At 48.9% G+C, this 22,131-nt stretch overlaps 1 protein-coding gene across 2 annotated transcripts; it reads left to right on the forward strand.

Annotated features, from left to right (window-relative positions):
• The first annotated feature begins 3,772 nt into the window (after positions 1-3,772).
• Positions 3,773-21,569, forward strand: bicc2 (bicaudal C homolog 2). Of its 2 annotated transcripts, none has more exons than XM_035407596.1 (19): positions 3,773-4,097; positions 6,202-6,248; positions 6,478-6,547; positions 6,719-6,798; positions 7,221-7,403; positions 8,036-8,089; positions 8,583-8,777; positions 9,109-9,357; positions 9,687-9,818; positions 10,171-10,360; positions 10,594-10,730; positions 12,020-12,210; positions 12,812-12,917; positions 13,867-13,906; positions 14,958-15,115; positions 16,919-17,162; positions 17,939-18,108; positions 18,657-18,756; positions 19,785-21,569. In XM_035407596.1, the coding sequence occupies exons 1-19, from the start codon at positions 3,845-3,847 to the stop codon at positions 19,910-19,912; spliced, it is 2,727 nt and encodes a 908-aa protein (XP_035263487.1). In that variant the 5' UTR covers positions 3,773-3,844; the 3' UTR covers positions 19,913-21,569. The 2 variants fall into 2 exon arrangements, with proteins under 2 accessions (XP_035263487.1, XP_035263488.1); XM_035407597.1 differs by having other exon boundaries at positions 7,221-7,382.
• Positions 21,570-22,131: the final 562 nt, after the last annotated feature.

Below are 22,131 nucleotides of genomic sequence, written 5' to 3' on the forward strand. Positions count from 1 at the left end.
TAATGAATAATTCAACATGTAGTTCAAAACAGATATTGGTTAAGGCAAATTGACAGGCTGCTCAGATGTTTTTCAGTATCTCAAAGTAACTTATAGTGACTTAATTTGATTTGCACCCCTGAAACTGGTTTGGGTGCATTTTTTATCCTTGGCAGCTAACCCTGGATCAGAATAAATTTAGAGTTAATTGGACAGAGGATAGGATTGATATGGAATGGCTGATCTTAGGTCTGCTGTCAAGGACAGAGTTGCAAGAGTTGATTTCGCTGCAGTGCCACCTGGTGCTGAGTTGCAAGACATGAAACCATTTGTCCAAATATGGTACCTAAGTATGGCGAGTACACTTGCCTAGTCTTTTGTTTACTTATTAAAGAAATGGGACTTTTGTTAAATAGACTTTAAGATTGGATTGAAGCTGAATGCAGAGGTGTTCAATGTATAAATTTGTATGTTACCCACAGTCCCCTGGGAGGTACTGCCAATACAGTAACGCTCCTCCAGATGCTCCATTGCATTCATAATATATAAACCCCTTTAAATTACATCCTTGGACCATGAAACCTAAAGTGTTTTGGTGGAGACTGAACCTTATGAATATTAATTGTCATCGAGGGCAGTCAAAGAGCAGCAATTCAATTCAGTATCGATATGTGATTGGGAAAGAAAAATAACAAAAATGATAAAACTGTCAGTTGGTCAGGATCAAAATCAGGCATCCGCGCTTACTGTTCATGAATATTCCGGAGTTGAGAGTTAGATTGTGCTGACCAGAGGATGCTCTTTAGGTGAGGCAGGCTAAAAGTTTTGAATGCCATATATATATATATTCATATTTCACTGGTTAATTCGAGTGAAATATAAATATATATATATATAGAGCACCTGTAGCTGTAAGTGTCACTCAGTGAAATTTCTCATTAGCGCCCGGGCCAGTTAGCAATAATTCTGTGTTATGAATTTCAGCCATGCGCACCATGCATGCCCGCTGTGCCGCAGCATATAATATGCTGATCGTTCTCAGCGAACGCATTTCCATTCACGAGTCAGCCCCCACAGTTCCCGGGAACAAGCGAGGGCTTCATTCGTAGCGATTAAGAGGCGCCTCTCTCACCCGCTCCCGCAGAAGGCCATTTTCAGGTGATACGGCGGCATTGCTGGGCTTTTTTTCCCCGGCTTTAGGGACCGTGAGGTCACGGGAGCTGCTTTAGAGATGGGTTAAATGCCCAGTGGACTTCTGAGACTCCCTGCTTTAGTGGTGCTTGGAGGAGTTTTCAATTAAATTCAGTGCTGGACTACTGTGACTGCGTCAGTGCTCTTCCAACCACAGACCCACACACAGACACAGACACGGACACACATGCACATACACACACACGCGCACACACACACACACACAAACGCACACAGATACAAACACACACACACACACACACACATACACAGACACAAACACACACACACACACACACAAACACATCCACCCACACCATTCTGTTGTGTTTGTACTGAAAGAGTGCAAATTCTGTTCCCCCCCCCCAGTATATAATTATGCGCTGGTCTCTTTACACGGGTAATGGATCGCCCTTCACTGTGGAAGTCCCCCTGCGCTTTGCTCAGGGACGGTGTGGGTTGTGGGGGCTGCAGTCTTTGCCGAGGTGCAGGCCCGGGCTGAAGAGCAGGTTCATTCCTGAGCAGGGGAGTCTCCAGGCAATGGGGCCATAAAAAAGCACAGCTTTGTGAAGCACTTTATCTTCTCCCATTCCCCGGAGATTTCCCAGCACACTTTGTGACAGAACACACAGACTTTACTGTTTTAAAAAGTTCATTCTGTTTGGAGGGGGGGGGGGTGTGGGTTGGTGGGAGGGCAGGATACGAATGACTCTACCTTTGAGTGAGGGTTGAATCTTCAGCCATTTCAGTGGCCCTCTTCTTCATTTTATAAAAGTGACGGTGATAATAAATCTGTTTTATTGGCATAAGGCATGAGGGGACACAGTGAATCAGTGATCGTGGTGTTTCTGGTGACCGTGTTATACTAATGCTTTCACATCCTGGACTGTGTAATTAGGGTAAATGAATGTGGGAATGGCAGGCTTCCATGTTTGTTCGCATGTCACTAGCAGGTGTTCAAATGTGCTTTGACCATCTCCAGGCTTGCACTTTTTCTTAGAACATTCCCAGAAATCAGTTTGTCTCCAGTATACCTGCTGGTTTGATCTCAGCCAGTGGGCTAGTACATACTGAGCTACATTTGAGAAAATGGAGAAAAAAGAAATAACTGAAGGTTTGGCAAACAAGGCGGGGATTGGCAGTTTGGCTGTATTTTGGTCGCTGAGGAGATGTGGCTTTTTTTCCCCCCTCCTCCTCCTCCTCCTCTGGCGTGAAGTTTATGACTTTCTCACTGCCCACTTGTTCGTAAACAAATGGGTTGCCGGGCGACGGTTGCAAACACAGCGTCGTCGCCGCCCGTCAGCGGACTGGCCCTTTCATCCGTCCGCATTGTTCTCCTGGGCCCGCCCCTCCGCGTCCACCGAGCTCAGCGGAATCTCAAGCCTTCTCCTTCTTTTTCAGGCTGAGGGGAGTTAGGCCCTGGGGGGGGGGGGGATTTGTCTCTGTTCGAATCCATTCACTTAAATCGTGACACTTATTTACAAGCGGCTCGCCATTCTATAGCGAGCGGCTACCGGGCGGGTTTGATTCAGAAAAGCACGGCTGGTGTGCCTCGGCTGTGTCTGACAGACGGTCCTGTCCTGCGCGCCACTTCAGTAGAGTCCAATGAAATATTTAGCGATCGCTCTGTGAGAGCTCTGAGGAGGTGAGAGTTGTGCTTCTGGGAAATGACCCCCCCCGTTTTTTTAATTCAGCCCAGCCTGTCCCTCTCTGCCCCCCGGCTGAGAGGACTCCCAGGTGCCGGAGAGCTGGTGAACCCTGCGGTCCCCGAGAAGCGGCGTCCTCCGGTACAGCTGTAATTACAGTGCAGCTGACCGCCCGCTGTGCCCAGCGGGTACAGTGTAATTGGAGTGTCTACCTGGCCGTCTTTGTCCTGCCTTGAGGCTCCCGCCATGCGGAGTGCGGGTGGGGGGGGGGGGGGGGGGGGGGGGGGGGTCAGGGGGGAAGTTATGGCTGCATATGGTTTTGCTTGGAGCAAGTGGCCTTTTTTACAGGGTTTACCAAGCACATCAAAACAATCTCCGATTCCTGTTGCCTCTTTCCCAGAAGTTGTAAACCGGAGTGTTTCAAGTTTTTTTTCCTTTTCTCTGACCGAGAGGAATGTAAAAGTTATGACATGTACAAACACCTTCTGCTTTGGGTGAGTGACTTACAGCCTGGTGTGTGTCCTGTGTGTATGTGAGCATGGAGTGTGTATCCTGTGTGTACGTGAGTACAGTGTGTGTATCCGGTGTGTGTCCTGTGTGTATGTGAGCACAGTGTGTGTATCCGGTGTGTGTCCTGTGTGTATGTGTGCACAGTGTGTGTATCCGGTGTGTGTCCTGTGTGTATGCGTGTACTGCATGCGTATCCCGTATGTGTTCTGTATGTATGTGAGCACTGCATGTGTATCCTGTGTGTGTCCTGCGTGTACGTAAGCACTGCGTGTGTATGTGTGCCCTCATGTGATTGGTCTCTCCTGTGGAAGTGGTTGTAGTCTATAGATGGGGCAGTGCTCTGCTCCTGCACAGTCCCCTCCCCCTCTCCCTCCCCCGCACACAGACCCTGATGTAAATGAGGCTGGGTGGGGGCGGGGTCACGATGGGGTGGGAGGGGGGGGGGTGGTGGGGGTACTGGGTCCCTCTGCTCCCCCTCTCCTCTCCGTCTCCTTGGCCACACTGACAGCACTCTCGCCATGAGCACCTCTGCCGAGGACGGTCCCGAACTGAGCCCCCCGGGCCCGCGGGCCGAACCTGCCCCCGACGCCGCGTCCGAGCCGAACCGGACCGCCGCTCGTCACGAGGAGGAGGAGGAGGAAGAGGAGGGAGAGGAGGAAGAGGAGAGCGCCGCTCCGGACCCGGACCCGGTTCTGGCAGAAGTAGCGGACCCGGAGTGGGTGGAGGAGCGGTTCCGGATCGACAGGAGGAAGCTGGAGTGCATGCTGCACGGTGAGTTTCCAGGGGGCCGTCCGAAACTCGGCTTCGCTCCAGACGAGCCCGCAGTTTCCACACTCCTCAACGAAGGGGTTTAAAAAAGAAACAAAAATCCGCCTGAAGGTGTTTATACATGCGTCCCGGTGGTGCGGTTAACAGAATGACGGCCCGGCTTCCTCCAGCGAGGGCTTTGTGTTTTTCGCTTTATCCCTTCTTGTCAGGGGGAAGCGAGCTCCCGGCTCGTCTGAAGGCGGTCTCTGACTCCTGTGTCCTGCGCGATGCTAAGTGCCTTGTCGGAAAAGGTGCCGTTGAGCCGGCTGCGGTTGTTATGGCTAGCCCCGACGCGAGAGCGTTCAACAGGCACTGACGGCATCCATTGTCGGGAGTTTAAAAAAGCCTTATGGGCTCTGAGTGTGTGTGTGTGTGTGTGTGTGAGTGAGAGAGAGAGAGAGTGCAGGGATTTGGTGGGGGGAGAGAGTGCCTGCGTCACTAGGGTCTGGGGTGAAATACTCAGCCGTGTTGATGGGGCTTTTTTCCGCCCCCCTCTTTGTGTTCTTTTAAGGCCCCATGCTGCTCGCCCATTCCTGGGCCCAGCACCGCGTAACCTATAGCGATCGGGGCAGGGACTGGCAGCGAATCGAAAAACACCACCGTGGAACAGCAGAAAGGCTGAAAACTGGCCAGTTTACAAACAAAAAAAAAGTCCCATTTATTGAAACTTCAAGCAAATTTTCGAAGCATATCATCACGAGCTTTGCTTCACAGCGTACAACTCCCACATAATTACACTTCTGGTGTTCTTTTCAATGTTACCCTTCATTACTCATATATGTCTGTGTACAGGAAATGTAGTCAATCACCTCTGTTTTGGAACAATGGAAATCAGTTTGATATCACAGATCTGTGCTGCAGATTGAATATAGAATTCCCAAACATAAAATATATAATGTAGTATTCAGCAATATGTAAATCAGAGGTTGAGATACTTTGCTACAGACTCATTTTAAAACTTAATTTAGGCTTGTGTGCTGGATCTCTGATTTTGTTCTGCAGTCTGTGAAATGGCTGCACGATGATTTTGATCATTTAAATTTTATATTGACCTATCAAACACAAATACTGCAGAGTGTTGAAACCCCCCCCCCCCCCCCCGACCAAAGCTTCACAATCACAGACAGTTATAACCATATTGATCTGCAGCAAGCTTTCTCTGCATTGTATAGCTTTGAACTAAGTTTTAAGTGCAAATAATTGTGAAGATAATTTTCCTGTGTCAATTTTTGTAATTGCACTCACTTTGAGTATTATTCTGACATTCCTGTGCATTGATTTTGTGTCCATTTAATTTGTTTATTGTCTCTCAACAAACTGTTCAATTGATTAATCCACTCCGGATGTGCCTATCTCTTTGAGTTTTGTGAGAGTAAAGAGGGGTGTGTGTGTGTGTGAGAGAGAATGTGTGTGTCACATGAAAGAGTGTACATGCAGGTGTGTGTGAATGGATGAATGTCATAGGTACATGCATGGGCCAATGTGTGTGTGTGTATGTGTGGATGTATGTGCATAAATATATTGGAATATATTGTGTGCGTTTGTGGTCTGAGCTTGGATATGTGAGCTTGTATGCACTTGAAAGAGAGAGAGGAAGTGATGTCGTTGTGATGATTAAGCACAGCACCCTGGGGCTCACTGCAGTCCGCCAGCGTCCTGCGCTGACTTCCTCAGGGGGTGGGCAAAGACGTGCTGTTCTACCTTGGACACAAAGGGAGAAGGCCCAATTACAGCGCTGCATCACACACACACACACACACGCACGCTCACACACACACACACACACACACACACACACACACACACACACACACACACACACCACACACACGCTCACACACACGCACACACACACTCACACGCTCACACACGCACGCACGCACGCACACACACACTCACACGCTCACACACACACACACACACACACATGCTCACACACACACACACACACAATGTCAGGCCCAGCCACACGTCACTCTGACAAATGGGCTCAGAAGGCTGAGCAGTGGCTCGGGTCTTCAGAGCGCAGTTCTCAAAACCCGCTCTCCTCTCTCTTTCGCTTCCGCAGCCCCCAAAGACGAAGACGGCCTGACAGGAGAGGAGTTCTTTGACAGGGTAAGTGAGAGCGAGCCGAAGACCCCGGCGCCGGCAGTCCTGTCCCCGGCGAGAGCGCCTGTCTCGCTCCTCCTTTCTCGGCGTTAGGCTGAGCACCTGGTGACAGAGCGATGGCGCTTATTTTTGACGCTAACAGGTGAACGGGGACAGTTTAGACACTTCCTCTGGTGTTAAAACACCCCTCCCCCCCCCCCCCCCCCTTCCTCACACACCTGTCGTCTTTCCGCAGGTGATGATGGAAACTAACACCCAGATTAAGTGGCCCTCCAAGCTGAAAATTGGTGCCAAGTCAAAGAAAGGTAAGAGCGCTGTCACCCCAACTGCCCGTTTCCATACAATGGGGGGGGGGGGGCGGATCTCCTGTCCCTCACTGCATCGCGTTGGCGGGTGCTGAGTTAACCCAGAACCCGACGGCTTGGTTCGAACGATCACGTGACACCGTAAACGCCTCTCTGTGCTTCCTCCGACAGATCCTCACGTGAAGGTGGAAGGAAAAAGAATCAACGTACGCGAGGCCAAGAGGAAGATCTTAGACCTCCTCGAGACAAAGGTGGGTGACTGTGAATGAATTTATTGTCACTTTCTCTGCACTCGTTAGTAAGCTCTACCTTCCTGTGTTTATTAACAGCACCTTTGCATTATTTAAGGCTCCTTTTAGCTCCACATTTTATTTGCAGTTATGTATTTTATGCATGTCTCGTCTTCATTTCCACACTTTTGCTCTTTTCCAGTTAATGACCTTTTATTTAATGCTGGGCTATGTGTTCATTCCTTAACCTGTGGTGGTGTGTTCCTTACTGAACCTGTGGTGTTGTGATCCTTACATTACTTGACATTGCATTCATTTAGCAAACTCTCTTTTCCAGAGATGCTTAAAATGGAGGGGCTACAGGCCTTACAGAGTGGCTTATAGTGTTGTCCTGTGTTCACGGAAATGGCAATGCTCCTGTTTTGTGTTGTCCCCGCGTCCAGGTGAACAAAGTGACGCTGAAGATGGACGTGGCACACACGGAGCACTCCCATGTCATAGGGAAAGGTGGCGGGAACATTAAGAAGGTGATGGAGGTGACAGAGTGTCACATTCACTTCCCGGACTCCAACCGCCATAGTGTCGCCGGGGAGAAGAGCAACCAGGTACTGTCACCCAGCAACCAGGTACTGTCACCCAGCAACGAGATACCATCAGATGCAATCATCATTTTATTGCCCAAAAGATAATAATGATCACATTACAGGCTGCATGTGGGAGCATTTTAAGTGGCACATTAATAGTACTTTTGGTAATGTTTAAATGTGCCATTTTATTCCCACTAAAAATATTGATGTAATATAATTTCTATTAGTTAGCTTGCTAATTACTGTGATGTACTAAAACTTAAATGACAGCCACTTGAATGTTTGCCTGCAAAATACATTTAAAAATGGTTGAAACATTGGTAGATACTAGCTAGCTTTCCAGTGATGCATAGTGGCATAACATGAAATGGAAAAGCAAGGTAAACTGAAACATTGATGTTCACTAGCTAGCTAGTAAAGTACTTGTGTTTGGTGTGCCTGTTACTTTCTGTAGCAGATAGTAAAGTAAGAATGTCTTGGGTTCTCACCGTTTTGGTTCTGAGACTAGACTTGGTCACACTTCCATTGTTTCAGCAGTAAATACTCAGTTTCACTAAAGAACAAATAGAAGTCACTGTATGTATGTCACACCTAAGCTACGCCTTTGAGAAGGTGTTTCTCTAAGACCGTAAGCGCTCTGACCCGGTGTTCTGGTTAATCCTCTTTCGCAGGTGTCAATCGCCGGGCCTGTCCTCGGCGTGGAGTCTGCCAGGACAAGAATACGAGTGAGTATTAATTATGCAGGCGCATAATCGACAGCGCACGTTTCCGTTCGTGTTTGTGACCCAAAGCATGACATCACGCGTTCCGCGACATCACACAGACGCACTCGAATGTCACATTAACCGCAGGGTTCGTCAGGCCCTCGCACGATTTACACTTTCCTGTGTTTCCATGACATTATGGCGAATTCCACTGGAATATTTACACTCGCCAGGGACTCGCGTTTTAGAAAACTATGTGAGAACCTTTCGCTGACAGGATTTTATTTCCAGAGATTAGCACTGGTGAATCTGCAGCAGCATCACTGGTGATATTCGGGTGCATATAATTGGTGTAGCGCTTATTATTCTTGACTCTGCCCTGCGTGTTACTGGCGACCGACCAGAGCCAATTATTTTAGGCTCTGTGGTGATTATTACTGGCGAGTTTGCAGTGTTTTTGTTTGGTGACACACACAGAGTCTGTCGCTGAGAATCTGGTCTCCTTCCCCCGCAGGAGCTTCAGCCGCTGGTCCTGACCTTTGACCTGCCGGGGGCGCTGGTCCCCCAGGCCCCCCTGGACGCCGGCTCGCCGGTCGTCCAGCACGTGGCGCACACGTTCGGCGTTAGCGTTAGCTTCCGACAGCAGCCCAAGTTCTACACCAGCACCTGCCAAGTGCGGGGGCTGCAGGGGAACTGCGCCTCGGTCAAAGTGAGCAGCCGCGCCTCGCCGTGCCAGCCCTTCTGCTTCCATCTTTACCTCCCGTCTGGCGTCCATGAATTATACATGTGTCAAATACTGACTGCATGTACCGCAGAATTATGCACCAGCTCTCACACTGTCTCTCTCTCTCTATCGCTCTGCTCTCACTTGCTCCGTCTCTCTCTTTCTCCCTCCCTCCCTGTCTCTCCCCCTCTTTCTCTCTCTCTTCCCTCTTCCTCACTGTTGGATTGATTTGTTAATTGGTTAGATTCATTCTCTCATCTTGTGTTCCGATGACCCTTGCCCTTCTGTTTTCCCTTTGACCCCTGACCCCGAGCAGAAGGCCACCAGTGTGCTCGCAGAGCTTCTCCTGGGCGTGGAGAACAGCGTGACGGTCAGCACCCAGTTGGACGTCACCTCCCAGCAGCACCTGTTCTTGCTGGGCCAGAACGGGGCCAACTTCCTGAACGTGATGCACCTGACCCAAACTCAGATCCTCCTACCCGACCTGAACACGCCCCAAGGCTCCGCCTCGCTGAGCATCCAGGGGAGTGCCGATGGCGTGTGCCTTGCCCGACAGCAGCTCCTGGTGGGTGTCTGTCCTCAGCGTCTGTCTCACGCCCCCTGAGGAACATCCTGTCCACTTTGTCCCCTCTCACTTTTCATCATATGCAAGGGTCGATTGGTTCTTTTGATTTTAAATGTTTTTTTCCACAGGTTAGATTAAAATTTGGGGTTAAATGGTCAAGTTTCTTGTGACACGTTGTTGACTTTATGTGTCAGAGTTCGTTGAGCGAGACTTCCTGCTCTGCAATGATGCATCCGTGGGCTGTGTGACTGAGTGTCTGATCGCTGCTGCAGCTTGCGTGACTCTGTGCTCGCTTCTCTGACCTGTGCGACTCTGCGATCGTCCCTCAGGACTGCTTGCCCGTGTGCCTGATGTTCGACATGAGGGAGGACGGGGAGTCGGACCCACGCAAGCTGAGCCAGATGATGCAGAACCTGGGCGTCTTCATCAGCGTCAAGCCAAAGGTTAAACAGACTGCTAAGGTATTCCCATTACCCATCACCCCTCACTCTGAATCGCTCTGCATCAGCATATCCTCCAGTCCCTCGGTGGCGTAATTGAGCTGTTATGTTGTCAATGTTTGATATTCCGGAGAAGCCAACCGCTTTCCCACCTCTCTGTACACAGCTTTATTAGAGATCTCACTTCCCTCACATAAAACAGAAGAAAATGCGACTTCCTGTCTGTCCTGTGAGTCGTATTGATTTTGCAGTTAAGGGTGTAAATGAAAGCTACTGAGTAAAGGTCTTGGGGAAACGGGGAAAGGGTGCATCGGGATTTTAACGAGGCCTAAAAGGAATGACGCGCGTCTGTTCTGCGCTCTTCTCCGTCCAGTCGGTGGTGGTGAAGAGCCTGGAGAGGAACGTGGCGAACCTGTACGAGGCCAGACGCCTGCTCCTCGGGCTGGGCCCGTGCGAGAACGCCACGCCGGCGAAGACGGCGTGCGACGCTCCTCCCGCCGGGAACGGCCTCGCGAACTACTGGCTCAACCTGCTGATGCAGCAGCTCCGCCTCTCCGACCCAGGTTACTCTCCCCTCTGTACGCCGGCTTCAACCGCTCTTACGTCTCTCTCCGACTCCTCCCCTCTCTGACCTGCGTGCTGACCTGTCGCTCTCTGATTGGCTTGGCTGTTCTCCCAGCGGTCACGGTAAAGGACAGGTGGCCCTGTCGCAGTGACCCGTACTGTGGGAACGCCGTTCGCTCTCAGAATGCCGCTGCAGTGAAAGCTGTGGGTGAAAGCTCTCCTCGTTCCCCAGGCGCTGCCACTGTGCATGAAGCAGTGGTGGCTTCTCTGCTGCATGCGAAGCCCCGCCCGGCTCCACCCCCCGGTTTGTCTGGGCATCAAGAGGAGGGCAAGACCACGCTGAGGGGCAGTGACACCAGGCTGGAGCAGGTAAGACCTTTTAAATAACTTCCATATTACACCCTAACCGGACTGAAGTGAGCATGCCCACTGATCCCTCTTATTAAGCCACATACCCAAATGGAAAAGTAATATATTGAAATATATGGTGATAAAATCTAAATCTGTTTAAATATATTATGTGATATACAGTATTTATGAAATACATAAATCACCAACATGTATTTAAAAAGAATGTATTTTAATATTTTAAAATGTATGTATAAAATTATTAACGCTCTCTGTTTACATACATATGCAAAAGCGGAATATTTAAGTGTATTTTCACAGTATATTTTAAATGTATGTAAACATATGATGTAAAAATGTATAACATTTATAGTACAACATGGAAAAATGTGTTACATACATTGTACAATATAATACATATATTGTAGTTCCCATATATTTCCATATATCATTTTCCTGTAGTGGTGAGCCTGGAGGGGGTACTGTCATTAACACAGCTCCTGTTATTGTTAAACTGTGCCGGGTGGAAAAAGATACGCTCGTTTGTTTAGCTTGGCCATCTCACCCATATTTTTCTTCGCTCTCATATCACTTCCCTGCGCATTATAAGCTTTAGCCGTAATGGTGGCTCATTAAAGCTCTAATGCCTCTTAATTTCAGTGGGATAATTGCTCTGCTTTCCGCTTCTGTGCAGTGATCCGCGCGCACTGGGGAAGTTTCAGGTGTGCTAACCGCGGGTTGAAATTAGCCTGTCACCACATTTTTACTGTATCATTATGCTTTCATTTTGTGGTCCGAAGTGGGCGTGATCTGCAGATAATCCGCACCGCGTGTGCCTAGCAGGGAGTAGACACAGATGTCATGGAAGTGCTCTGTCTCCTGTGAGTGACTTTAATTTGCCAGTTTTGTTCTCATCTCAGAAGTTGGAATTCCAGCACTTTGCAGATCATTTCAGAGTATTAGAGGACACCCCAGAACAATATAGCATGCATTTGCTTAACCCTTTGAAGAGTTGGTATTTTGGAATGTTTTTTTTCTTCAAAATTTTAAGTTGAGTAAACTCAACTCCATTGCTTTCAATTACCAGTAGTGATTGTTACATCAGCATTACAGTGTTCAGTTAAGAACATTCTAATCACATATTTGTGATCTCACACCTTAAAAGGGTTAAAGGCTTGTGTCCCTGAAGCTCTGAATCCCTTGTGGTCCCCATGACACAGCTGAACACTGTGCTGAGGTTCAGTGCCGTGTTGTGCAGACGTGCCTCCTGATAACCAATAGGATTTGTGCGAATCCTCGTGTCCTTTCAGATCCCGGAGAACGAAGACTCGCCCACCTCCTCCGAGACTCCAACGCCCCCGGCCCAGAGCGCAGGGGTCAAAGCAAGCGCTGGCAGCTCGAGCAGGAGGAACAGCCAATCGGAGGCCGGCAGAGACCAGAACCAGGAAGGCAGCGCGGCCTCCTCGCGGCACTCGGCTTCCATTCAGAACGGCGGCCATCTGTAAGCTCCCCCCAGCAGAGCAGAAATCATTTGGCGGACGGGTTCAGTCAAGGCAAATTGCCGAAGCGTACTGAGCATTAAAACAAAACAAAAATTAAACATTTTAATCTTTGTTAATGTAGATTAGGGGGTACGTGCACATTTGGGAAGGTGTTAATGCTTCATGAATACACCCTCTTGGCACTTTCTTGTTGGAACAGCTATGGAGCCATCTGAGCTCACGCTGTGATCCAGGTGCTTGGCACTGGGGCGCTGAGAAGAAAATGGCCGCCCAGCTGATTCTCTGAATGATGCTGGTTTGAGTTTTACAAGTGCACCTCCGCACACTTTATTTGGCACGATTCTGCTTCTCTGCAGAGGTAGAAATTCCAGGGGTCAGAAAATGAAAGTCCTGCCAGATGTTTCTTCCACCCATGAACACGGCCGGCTGATTTCACTAGTTACTTCTACCTCTTATTGTGCTAATTAGCAAATCCACGTGATTCGGAACAAAATACTGCGGAGGACTTTCACTTTCTGAACTAGCATTTTCCACCTCTGGTTCAGTGGGGTGTCACGGAGGCCTTGGGAGCCTGGCCACAGCATTGCGTCTCTTTTTCAGAACGTTCAAGAGAGAGGTGGGCAGAGTCAACATACAGAGGAGGAACAGCCTCATGCCAGAGATCATCCAGACCCTGGATCCCAGCTTGGACCCCACACAGAGTGAGGTAAGGTTTAGATTCCACGCCCTGAACGAGGTCCGTCTTGACATATTCTACGCACGGTGATGCACAGCTGTGATTCCATGCAATGAAGTGATGAAAAATGACATCCAGCTTCCTTCGCTACCAGGGAAATAGCATCATAGTGCTCTGTCTGGATCTCGCATAATTTAATTGTATTATCTGCATGCATTTCAGTGTCAAAATGCCACGTTTTTATGCAAGTGGAGCTGAATACAGGTCGTGCCTGATTCGCAAAGATGATGTCGAATCATCGCTTGCCACTAGCACAGATTGTTTTAATCAGACCTGAAACCTGGAGGTAATGTGCTGCAGTCTGCTTAAGAGCAGTACACTGTACAAGCCTGTCAGTGGCCACGGCAGCTGTCGAAGTTGCGAAAGGAAGACACTATTAGGTGGGCAAGAAAGCCGCTCTCCCATAAAATTATTTGTCTCTACGGGCATATGGCAATTGCCTGATGACAAAAATGACAGTCAACCTGGCCTCGGTAATTTGTTTTCTCCTATAATTTAAGTAGAACAATAACAATAAATGTATTATTGTTAGGGTTTGATTTGTGCACCCGTTAAATTTTAGCTCTGTACTCTACGAGTCATTTCCGACAATGCCAGACTGTCATTATTTTTTGAGTTACGACTGCCTGTAAAGTCAGACGGAAGATTTGTTGAATCCTACATGGTTCCACAAATTGGGTTTGCTTGCTTTCCTGACCTCGGTGAAATTGAATTTTACATGAGTTTGTTTTTTTTTTTTTTTTTTGTGGCTTTTTATTCTTCTGTGAAATCAAAGGTTACAGGATGGATAGAAACTTTATCTTCCTGTTCAAGTGCAGAAACTGTCAGGCCAGCTAACGTCTGGTCACAAAAATCAAGATCCAGCACCATGCACTTTTGTCATGTAATACAATTCGGTTTCTTCTTTTTGTTTCTTTAGGATTATGACTATGAGAGGAAGAAACTTCTGGCAACTAGAGGTATGATTTTTATTTTCATACCTGCGGACCTTCATCTTCCATACCTGAATGCAGAATTTTGAATTTAGCCTTAATGGGGAGTCGGTTGGTGTTTTCCACCTTAGCCTAGTACTTGCACGTACAAGACAGAGTTTTAATTGATGTAATTTCCACATCACAGTCAGCGGGGCTGTTGATTTCGGTCTCAAAAATCAGCAGTCATGTCAGAGTGTTTAAATGAACGTGCGATTTTTTGGGCAAATTGCTCCGTAATGCTCTGGTTAATGGAAGTCAATCGAGCTTTATCTTCTTAATATGGCTCTTTAACCTGGGAGCTGCTGTCTCGGATGTGGCTTCGTTAACTGGAGAAGTTTAACGGGTCCATTTCGAAGGAGATGACTCAGGTATTGTCGCGGAAGGACCCATTTGAGTGCGCCACTGATCTGGCCGTTCAATGCAAAGAGACCGTTCCAGTGCGTCCGTGCTCAAGCTGCGGGAACTGATAGCAGCATATTGGCTGACAAAGGTGCGTCACTAAATGAGAGCGAGAGTCTTTCCTTTTTGCGCTACTCACGTTATCCCTAATTTTAACTCGTTAAGCCGTTGTTTATTCAAAAAATTTGGGAAATCATTCAAAGGTTAAAAAATGTCTCATAACACACTGCAGGAACACAATGTCAAAACCAGCGGTTCAACTCATTTAGGCTTACAGTTTTGCGGACGGTCTCGAGTATCTTGCACTGTTTATCACCTCAAGGGTCCACTACATCACTCACATACAGAAATGCACGTGCATATTATCCATCTCTCGGTAGCAGTGATGTGTTTAAAGAGTCATTCGATCCCCAAGGTATTTCTTTGGATTATGAATTAGCTGTTTGAGCAAGGCATGTCTCTCAGCCATTTCAGCCAATTTTCTTTTCTAATGCATGGGCGACAGAAATTACATCCAGAAACAAATAGGGATTGATTTTCGTTTGCTGAGTTTCCTGGTTTGTGTGTGTGTGTGTGTGTGTGTGTGTGTGTGTGTGTGTGTGTGTGTGTGTGTGTGTGTGTGTGTGTGGTGTTTCAGCGATGCAGAAGAGACCAGTGGTGACGGAGGTACGGACTCCCACAGATACCTGGAGCGGTCTGGGTTTCTCCAAGTCTATGCCCAGTGAGGCCATCAAGGAGCTTCGCTGCGTCAGCCGCCGATGCTACAAGTCTTACCTGGGCGGCGCCACCCAACAGGTACCCTTTCATTATAACCTGGGCAGTGCCACCCAACAGGTACCCTTTCATTATAACCTGGGCAGTGCCACCCAACAGGTACCCTTTCATTATAACCTGGGCAGTGCCACCCAACAGGTACCCTTTCATTATAACCTGGGCAGTACCACCCAACAGGTACCCTTTCATTATAACCTGGGCAGTGCCACCCAACAGGTACCCTTTCATTATAACCTGGGCGGCGCCACCCAACAGGTACCCTTTCATTATAACCTGGGCAGTGCCACCCAACAGGTACCCTTTCATTATAACCTGGGCAGTGCCACCCAACAGGTACCCTTTCATTATAACCTGGGCAGTGCCACCCAACAGGTACCCTTTCATTAAAACCTGGGCAGTGCCACCCAACAGGTACAGTACTGTTTCATTCTTACCTGGGCAGTGCCACCCAACAGGTACCCTTTCATTATAACCTGGGTGGTGCCACCCAACAGGTACCCTTTCATTATAACCTGGGCAGTGCCACCCAACAGGTACCCTTTCATTATAACCTGGGCAGTACCACCCAACAGGTACAGGTAATGTTTCATTCTTACCTGGGCAGTGCCACCCAACAGTTACCCTTTCATTCTTACCTGGGCAATGCCCAGTACTGTTTCATTCTTACCTGGGCAGTGCCACCCAACAGGTATCCTTTCATCCTTACCTGGGCAATGCCACCCATCAGGTACAGTACTGTTTCATTCTGACTGGGGCAATGCCACCCAACAGGTACTATTTTATTCTTACCTGGACAGTGCCAGCCAACAGGTATTATTTCATTCTCAGCTGGGCAATGCCAGCCAACAGGTACTATTTTATTCTTACCTGGACAGTGCCAGCCAACAGGTATTATTTCATTCTCAGCTGGGCAATGCCAGCCAACAGGTCCTGTTTTATTCTTACCTGGGCAGTGCCAGCTGACAAGTAGTGTTTCACTCATACCTGAGCAGTGCCACAGAGCGAGTGCTTTCGCCAACTCCTGCCAACACCTTCTTCTGTGTGAAGGCCGGAATGTTCTGGTCCGCAGAGACGCTTAGCATTCCGTGGGGAAACAGCGAGCCTTTACTTTCTGACTTACATAAATGCAGTGACAGGGGGCTGTCAGGAGATGTTCTGAAAAAAATGAATTAGCGATGCCCGGGACCGTTTCACATGAAAGATGATCATCTCTAGAGAGTATGTTTCGAGAGAATTCTCACATTAAAGGAATATCTTCCCATTGAATTTCTCATGTTTTCTTTTTGGCCGAGAGGGCCAGTAGTCCTTTTTTTTTTTCAACCGCAATTACCGCACGATCCAATTTGTTCAGTTTGTGAGGCGAGGTGAGTTTTTATGTGGCGGCGGCTGTGCGGACAAAGACGCCGTTAGCGTTTTAGCGCGAATGTGAAATGTAGTCAAAGGGCCGAGGCTGTGAAAGCAGCGAAGAGAACTGAAGCGGGAATCGCGTACGCCGTGAATTCGCGGGAGTTCAAACTCGCCCTGACCCGAGCCGGATTGACAAGCATGGATACTGAGAACAGTTACAGCGCCGGGACCTGTTGCTTAGATACTGTGCGGCTGGTCGGCAGGAAAGGCTAAGTTTGAGCAGCGGCGTCGTGTCCTTCTCTGAGTGTGTGTGGCGGCAGGGGACACGGGGAACGGTAGGTCACAGACGGGTCTGCCTCGACAGCGGTGTCTAGATGTGTCACTCGCTTCTCTTTGGTGGACCGTGCGGCTGTAATTGAAAGTACAGACTGAATTCTCACCCCCTCTAACCCCCCCCTTCCTGTTTTTTGTCTGCAGACATGGATCTCTCAGAGCGGCAAGGACCGGGCTTGTAACGGGAGCGACTCTGAGAACTGGCGAGAGAGACGAGGGTCTTCCTCTTCGGTGTCCCCGGCGTCTTCCTCATCCTCTCCGTCGTCACCCTCCCCCTCCCCCTCGTTGTTGTTGTCGTCCTCCTCCTCCTCGTCCTGCTCCTCCTCCTCCGCCTCTGCCTTCCAGGGCTTCGGGTCCGCTGGAACCCAAGGCCGTACGGACAGACCCTGTAAGTTTGTCCTTGAGTGTGTGTGTGTGTGTGTGTGTGTGTCTGTGTGTGTGTGAGAGAGAGAGTGAGGGAGACAGAGAGAGAAAACTGAGCCACGTTGTTTACCTTTCTCACTTCCTCCCTGCCTCTTTTTCCTGCTACCTTTCTCATTTTCTCTCACTATTATCACCTTTCCTCACACACGTGTCCTTTCTTCTTGCACACTTTCATCTTTTTCTCCATCTCCTCTTTCTTTCTTCCTCTTTCTGCATTGTCCCTCTTTCTTTCCCGTTCTTTTTCTGCGCCTCACAGACCCAGCCTGTAATCTCCTGTTTCCCAGAAGAACCGTGACCCGATAAAGAATTTAAAAAAAACCGCAGATACATGTTATTAATAGAAAATACACGACTTGCCACAATGCATAATCAGATTTCTTTTCTTTTATTTCCTTGATCCTTGGCTGCAAAACTTTTTTATCTCGGCAATTTGTTAAACTGTAATAGAAAAGCATGTCAATGTTATCTGAATGTTCCTGTCTTTGTTTTCAGTGGCGATATATGTGAAAAATGCCTACAGTTAAGCAATGAAAGTTCAACTATACAAGGGAGCTGTGTATGCATGTTAAATAATTGAGAATCCAGTAATCCTGCTGAGCCAGTCGCCCTAGATAAGGGCTTTGTGGTAATCACAAAAAACATTGGGAACAGTGCTAAACGTTCAAAGCTTTTCCTTAAAACTTCCAAAGGCCGTCTTTGACATCTCTGCACCCTGTGTACTCTTTTCTGACCCCTCTGCAGCGGAGACCTATCTCAGCAGCAGTAGCTACTTTGAGGGCGTGTCCGCAGCCGGCAGGGCGGGGAGCTGCAGCCCCTCCAGCTCCGCCCCCCCTCCGCACACCGCCGACCTGCCCGAGCTCTTCAGCCAGCTGGGCCTGGGGAAGTACATCGACATCTTCCAGCAACAGGAGGTACCTACAGTCCCCACCACCGCCGCCCGGCCCCGCCCGTCATCTGAGCCACATTATGAACACTGTAAAACTGACTGACATGTTGGTCACCAATCAACTCCCTGAGCCGACCAGAGGAGGATGGGTTTCCCCCTTGAGCCTGGTTCCTTGCGAGGTTTCTTCCCATCTGCCACAGGGAGTTTTTCCTTGCCACTGTTGCCTTAGGCTTGCTCCAGTGGGGGTCTAGGCCAGCGTTGTCTGTGAAACGTATTGTGACAACTGCTGTAAAATACGCTATACAGATAAAGTTTGATTGATTTGATTGATGGTGCTGCACCCGCTGCATCTCCCTGACTAGAATGGGTAGCAGTCTCTCAGAACCACGGGGTCTGCTGCTGTGATAAACCCGCGGCTTGAAACTATTAAAGAGATGAAGCCGATTCCGGTCTGTCTGGGAGGGGTGACAGATGGTCCCGCATTCCCACAGCAGCCAGGGCTGTGTGTCATGTGACTTTTTCCGCTTCCTGAGTCGGTGGCTGAGGCTGTGTCCCTGCGTCTCCCTTTCGCAGATCGACTTCCAGACCTTCCTCACCCTCTCCGACGAAGACCTGAAAGAGGTGGGCGTGTCCACCTTCGGCGCCCGGCGGAAGATGCTCCTGGCCATTTCAGGTGTGTGGGGGGGAGGGGGGGGGCGCAGCTTCGGCGACTCTTTCACGCCCCAAAGTTTCTTAACCTCTCGCTTTTACGCGATTGCCAAATGCCTTTCCGTGTGAAATTATTCACGCCCTCTCGAACTCCCTTTATCTCTTTGCGTTTATCTGCATGTTCCTACACGGGGATCTTTGCTGAGGGAGCTTATCGGGCGATGAGTTTTATGTTCTGCCTCTGATCTTTTCATTTAGCTGCACTGCCGCGGTATGGCGGTTCGCCGCCCCCAGTGGGCTCAGATTAAAAATGCGTTCGTTCGCTCCGGCCTTTGTTTGCCGCCGTCGGGTCTGATCTGACTCCCGATAAGCGAATTTTCGCTTCGGAAGCCAAAGCGAGCGTGTTGCAAATGAACCTCGATGGGATTTTTGAAAACGGCGCTTCCCCGGAACGTACCATAGCAGAATGTGATTGCTCAAATTAAGGAGAAATTACCCTAATTATAAAAACCGTTCATGCATGCTCTCTTATCTTGTTCAATTATGCAGGGTTAGTTTCCGTTTTTTTTTTTTTAAGTACTGTTTTATCTCCAGTAGGGGGCATTAGCATGAAACATTGGTTATTTCCATGTGGGAGGATGAGCCCAAATGCATACGTTTAGAATATTTAGCTAGTTTCTTTTCTTTTTTAGCGTGAGCTGTTAAACAACCACTTTGCGCAAACATGGCTTCCGCCACCGTTTCTGTTTTTCCTTTTTACGTCGTTCTAAATTCCCATCATTCCTCCATCCTTTCTGCCTCGCGTCGTTCTCCTTTCTGTCATCCTGTCTGGAGCAGCTGTGAGCGCAGTCACTCACTCACTCACTCACTTCCCTGTCACTCGCCTTCCCACAATTCCCCCTGCTGAGCATGCAGACAGTGCGAAGACTCCCGCGCGCTCGGAGTTTAGCGTAGTGAGCCCTGGGGTTTCGGAACAGGAGAAAAGCCATGTGACCGGCGCTGCGCTCATTAACCCCGCGGCTGCTGCTTCCCTGTTCTCTGCCCCGTCTGCAGACTTGAGCAAGACCAGGCGCAAGCTGCTGGACCCGCCCGCTGTGAAGCCGGGCTACCTGGAGGGCGGGGCTAGCGGGCGCCTGCCACGCATCATGGCCGTGGACGCGGAGCCGAACGGCTGCTGGTGAGGGCCGTCCGCGATTCGCCGTCGGCTGACGTCAATCAAGACCAGGCTCCCGCCCATCAACAGCCCAACCAGAAGGTCGGAGCGGCTTCTTCTACCCATGAGCCTCAGCTGTCGCCGCGCCCTCTGCTCCCCAGTTCCGCCTGCTTCCGTTACCCACAGTGCACCTGGAAACCGCTTTATTTCAAGCTGCAGGCGGTGGGGTCTCTGTCCCTCCAGGGCTGCCCGTGTCTGAATTCACAGCCCGAGGCTCGGTGTGTCATGCTACTTAGGCAACGCCTGCATTTACTTTGCACAGGAAGCTGCAGGTGGAGCTGGAGGTGGAGGTGTTTATTCTCTCCAGTCCCTCTGAGGATTCAGCCTGGAAACTCTGTTTTCCCCTCTGGCCTGTGTATCTGCAGACCAGAGCTTACAGCAGACACACACACACACACACACACACACACGAACACAGACCCATGCACACGCACACACACACGCACACACCCACATGCACAAGCACACAATCACACAAACATAGAATCACATGAAACTCAAATACAAACACATGCACAACCAAATGCAAACACTCAAACATGCAAACACACACAAGGACGGGAGTGCACCAGCTGGAAATGTAACCATGCTGCAAATGACTAGTGCAATTCTTACAAAACAATGATAACTCAATGGCTGCAATGACCACTACCGCACCAAGAGGACGAGCACGGCTATTTGAAACTGCACGCTTTGAAAGCCTGTGTAATACCTGGAACTGTTCCTTCAGTTTAGTACTTCTGTATTCTGTGTTAGAGAGAGAATTTAGCAGACACGAGATGTATTTGAACAGTTTGTGATCACCCGGATATTGACAGGAAAGGCCCTGACCCAGCAGCAACGATGGAACACACCCGCAAACAACCGTGTGTGTGTGTGTGTGTGTGTGTGTGTGTGTGTGTGCGTGTGTTCACATACCAACCTGCAGAAGATCACAACCGGCAGTGTGGAGGGAGTTAACTCATTTACACAGCCGAGCGAAACCCTCTTTCCAGGGCACAGCCAGAGAATCGAGACTGGAGAACAACTCATTTTCCGAATAATTCCCACAATTCTCAGCGCATTCGGCGCACGGTGTAAGCGGAGGGGCTGTCGTCTCCGTAACTGCACGATCTGGTCTTGAGCTGGCCTAATTTCAGCAAACCGGTGGCTTTTTCAAGTCACATCCTCAAATTCAGAATCCGTGTCGTTCATATTCACGCCGGACCATTCCAGGCTGTTGTGCCAGTCGTGAAAGCAGGGTATAATTACGGGGTATACTAACCGGCGTATTTGTAGTGAGGGTTCAGGCAGCGTCCGGTGCTCGCGTGCATCTGTGATGTCACTGCGACACACAGAGCCAGGTTGTCATGGCGCACGGGGCGACCGAATGGTGTTTTATATCTTTGAGCGCGCACCTGCTCTTTTGTTATCGCGAGCCATTGTGCTGGCAGATCCGGCTGAGCGATGGCACGGAGGGGAACGGCTCACGTCATTTTAAAGGGCGGACCGGCTCCAGAATTCAGCCACCTGCGTGTGTCCTCACTCAGGCACACACTCTCAACACCTATGTGAGTCTGTCAGATAAAAATCAAATCTTTATGTTTTTTTGTGATTTATTTAAATAAACACTTGTATTTCTGAAACATTTTTTTCTTATTATTTTTGTTGTTGTGTTTTTAATATTATGCTGATCTCCTAAATGTTCCTCTGTATTAATGGCAGCTACTATAATGGACAGTGTTTTTCTTCAGGATGCTATGCTTACATTTGTTTGCATCCCATCCCACACACTACCAGCCCACACACAACCACAGGGGATGACTGGGGAGACCTGTCAAACGAAAGACAATTTATCTGTTAAATGAGCATGTTGGAATGTAATTGACAGCGCAATAGCAATGGCAGCTCCCGTGTTCTGTTTACTTTTTATCTTTAGTTCGCTCAGACTTTTATGTGAGTTTGCATGTCATCGATTTGACACGGGTTTGCAAATAAACGATATATTTAGTATGGTATGATTTTCAATGTGAACCGATCCAGGATGAAAAGGGTGCCTAAACCACTATCTGACCGCTAGAGGGCACTACTGGCCGCACATTTTGATAGTGGAGTTCATGTCATTATTTCTCTTCACGTAATCCGCAATTATATATTACCGAGTAAGGGAGACTCAACTAATTATAATACCATACAGTTTTAGATTAG

Source organism: Anguilla anguilla, chromosome 3, assembly GCF_013347855.1.
Source record: "Anguilla anguilla isolate fAngAng1 chromosome 3, fAngAng1.pri, whole genome shotgun sequence".
Classification (NCBI taxonomy): Eukaryota; Metazoa; Chordata; class Actinopteri; order Anguilliformes; family Anguillidae; genus Anguilla; species Anguilla anguilla.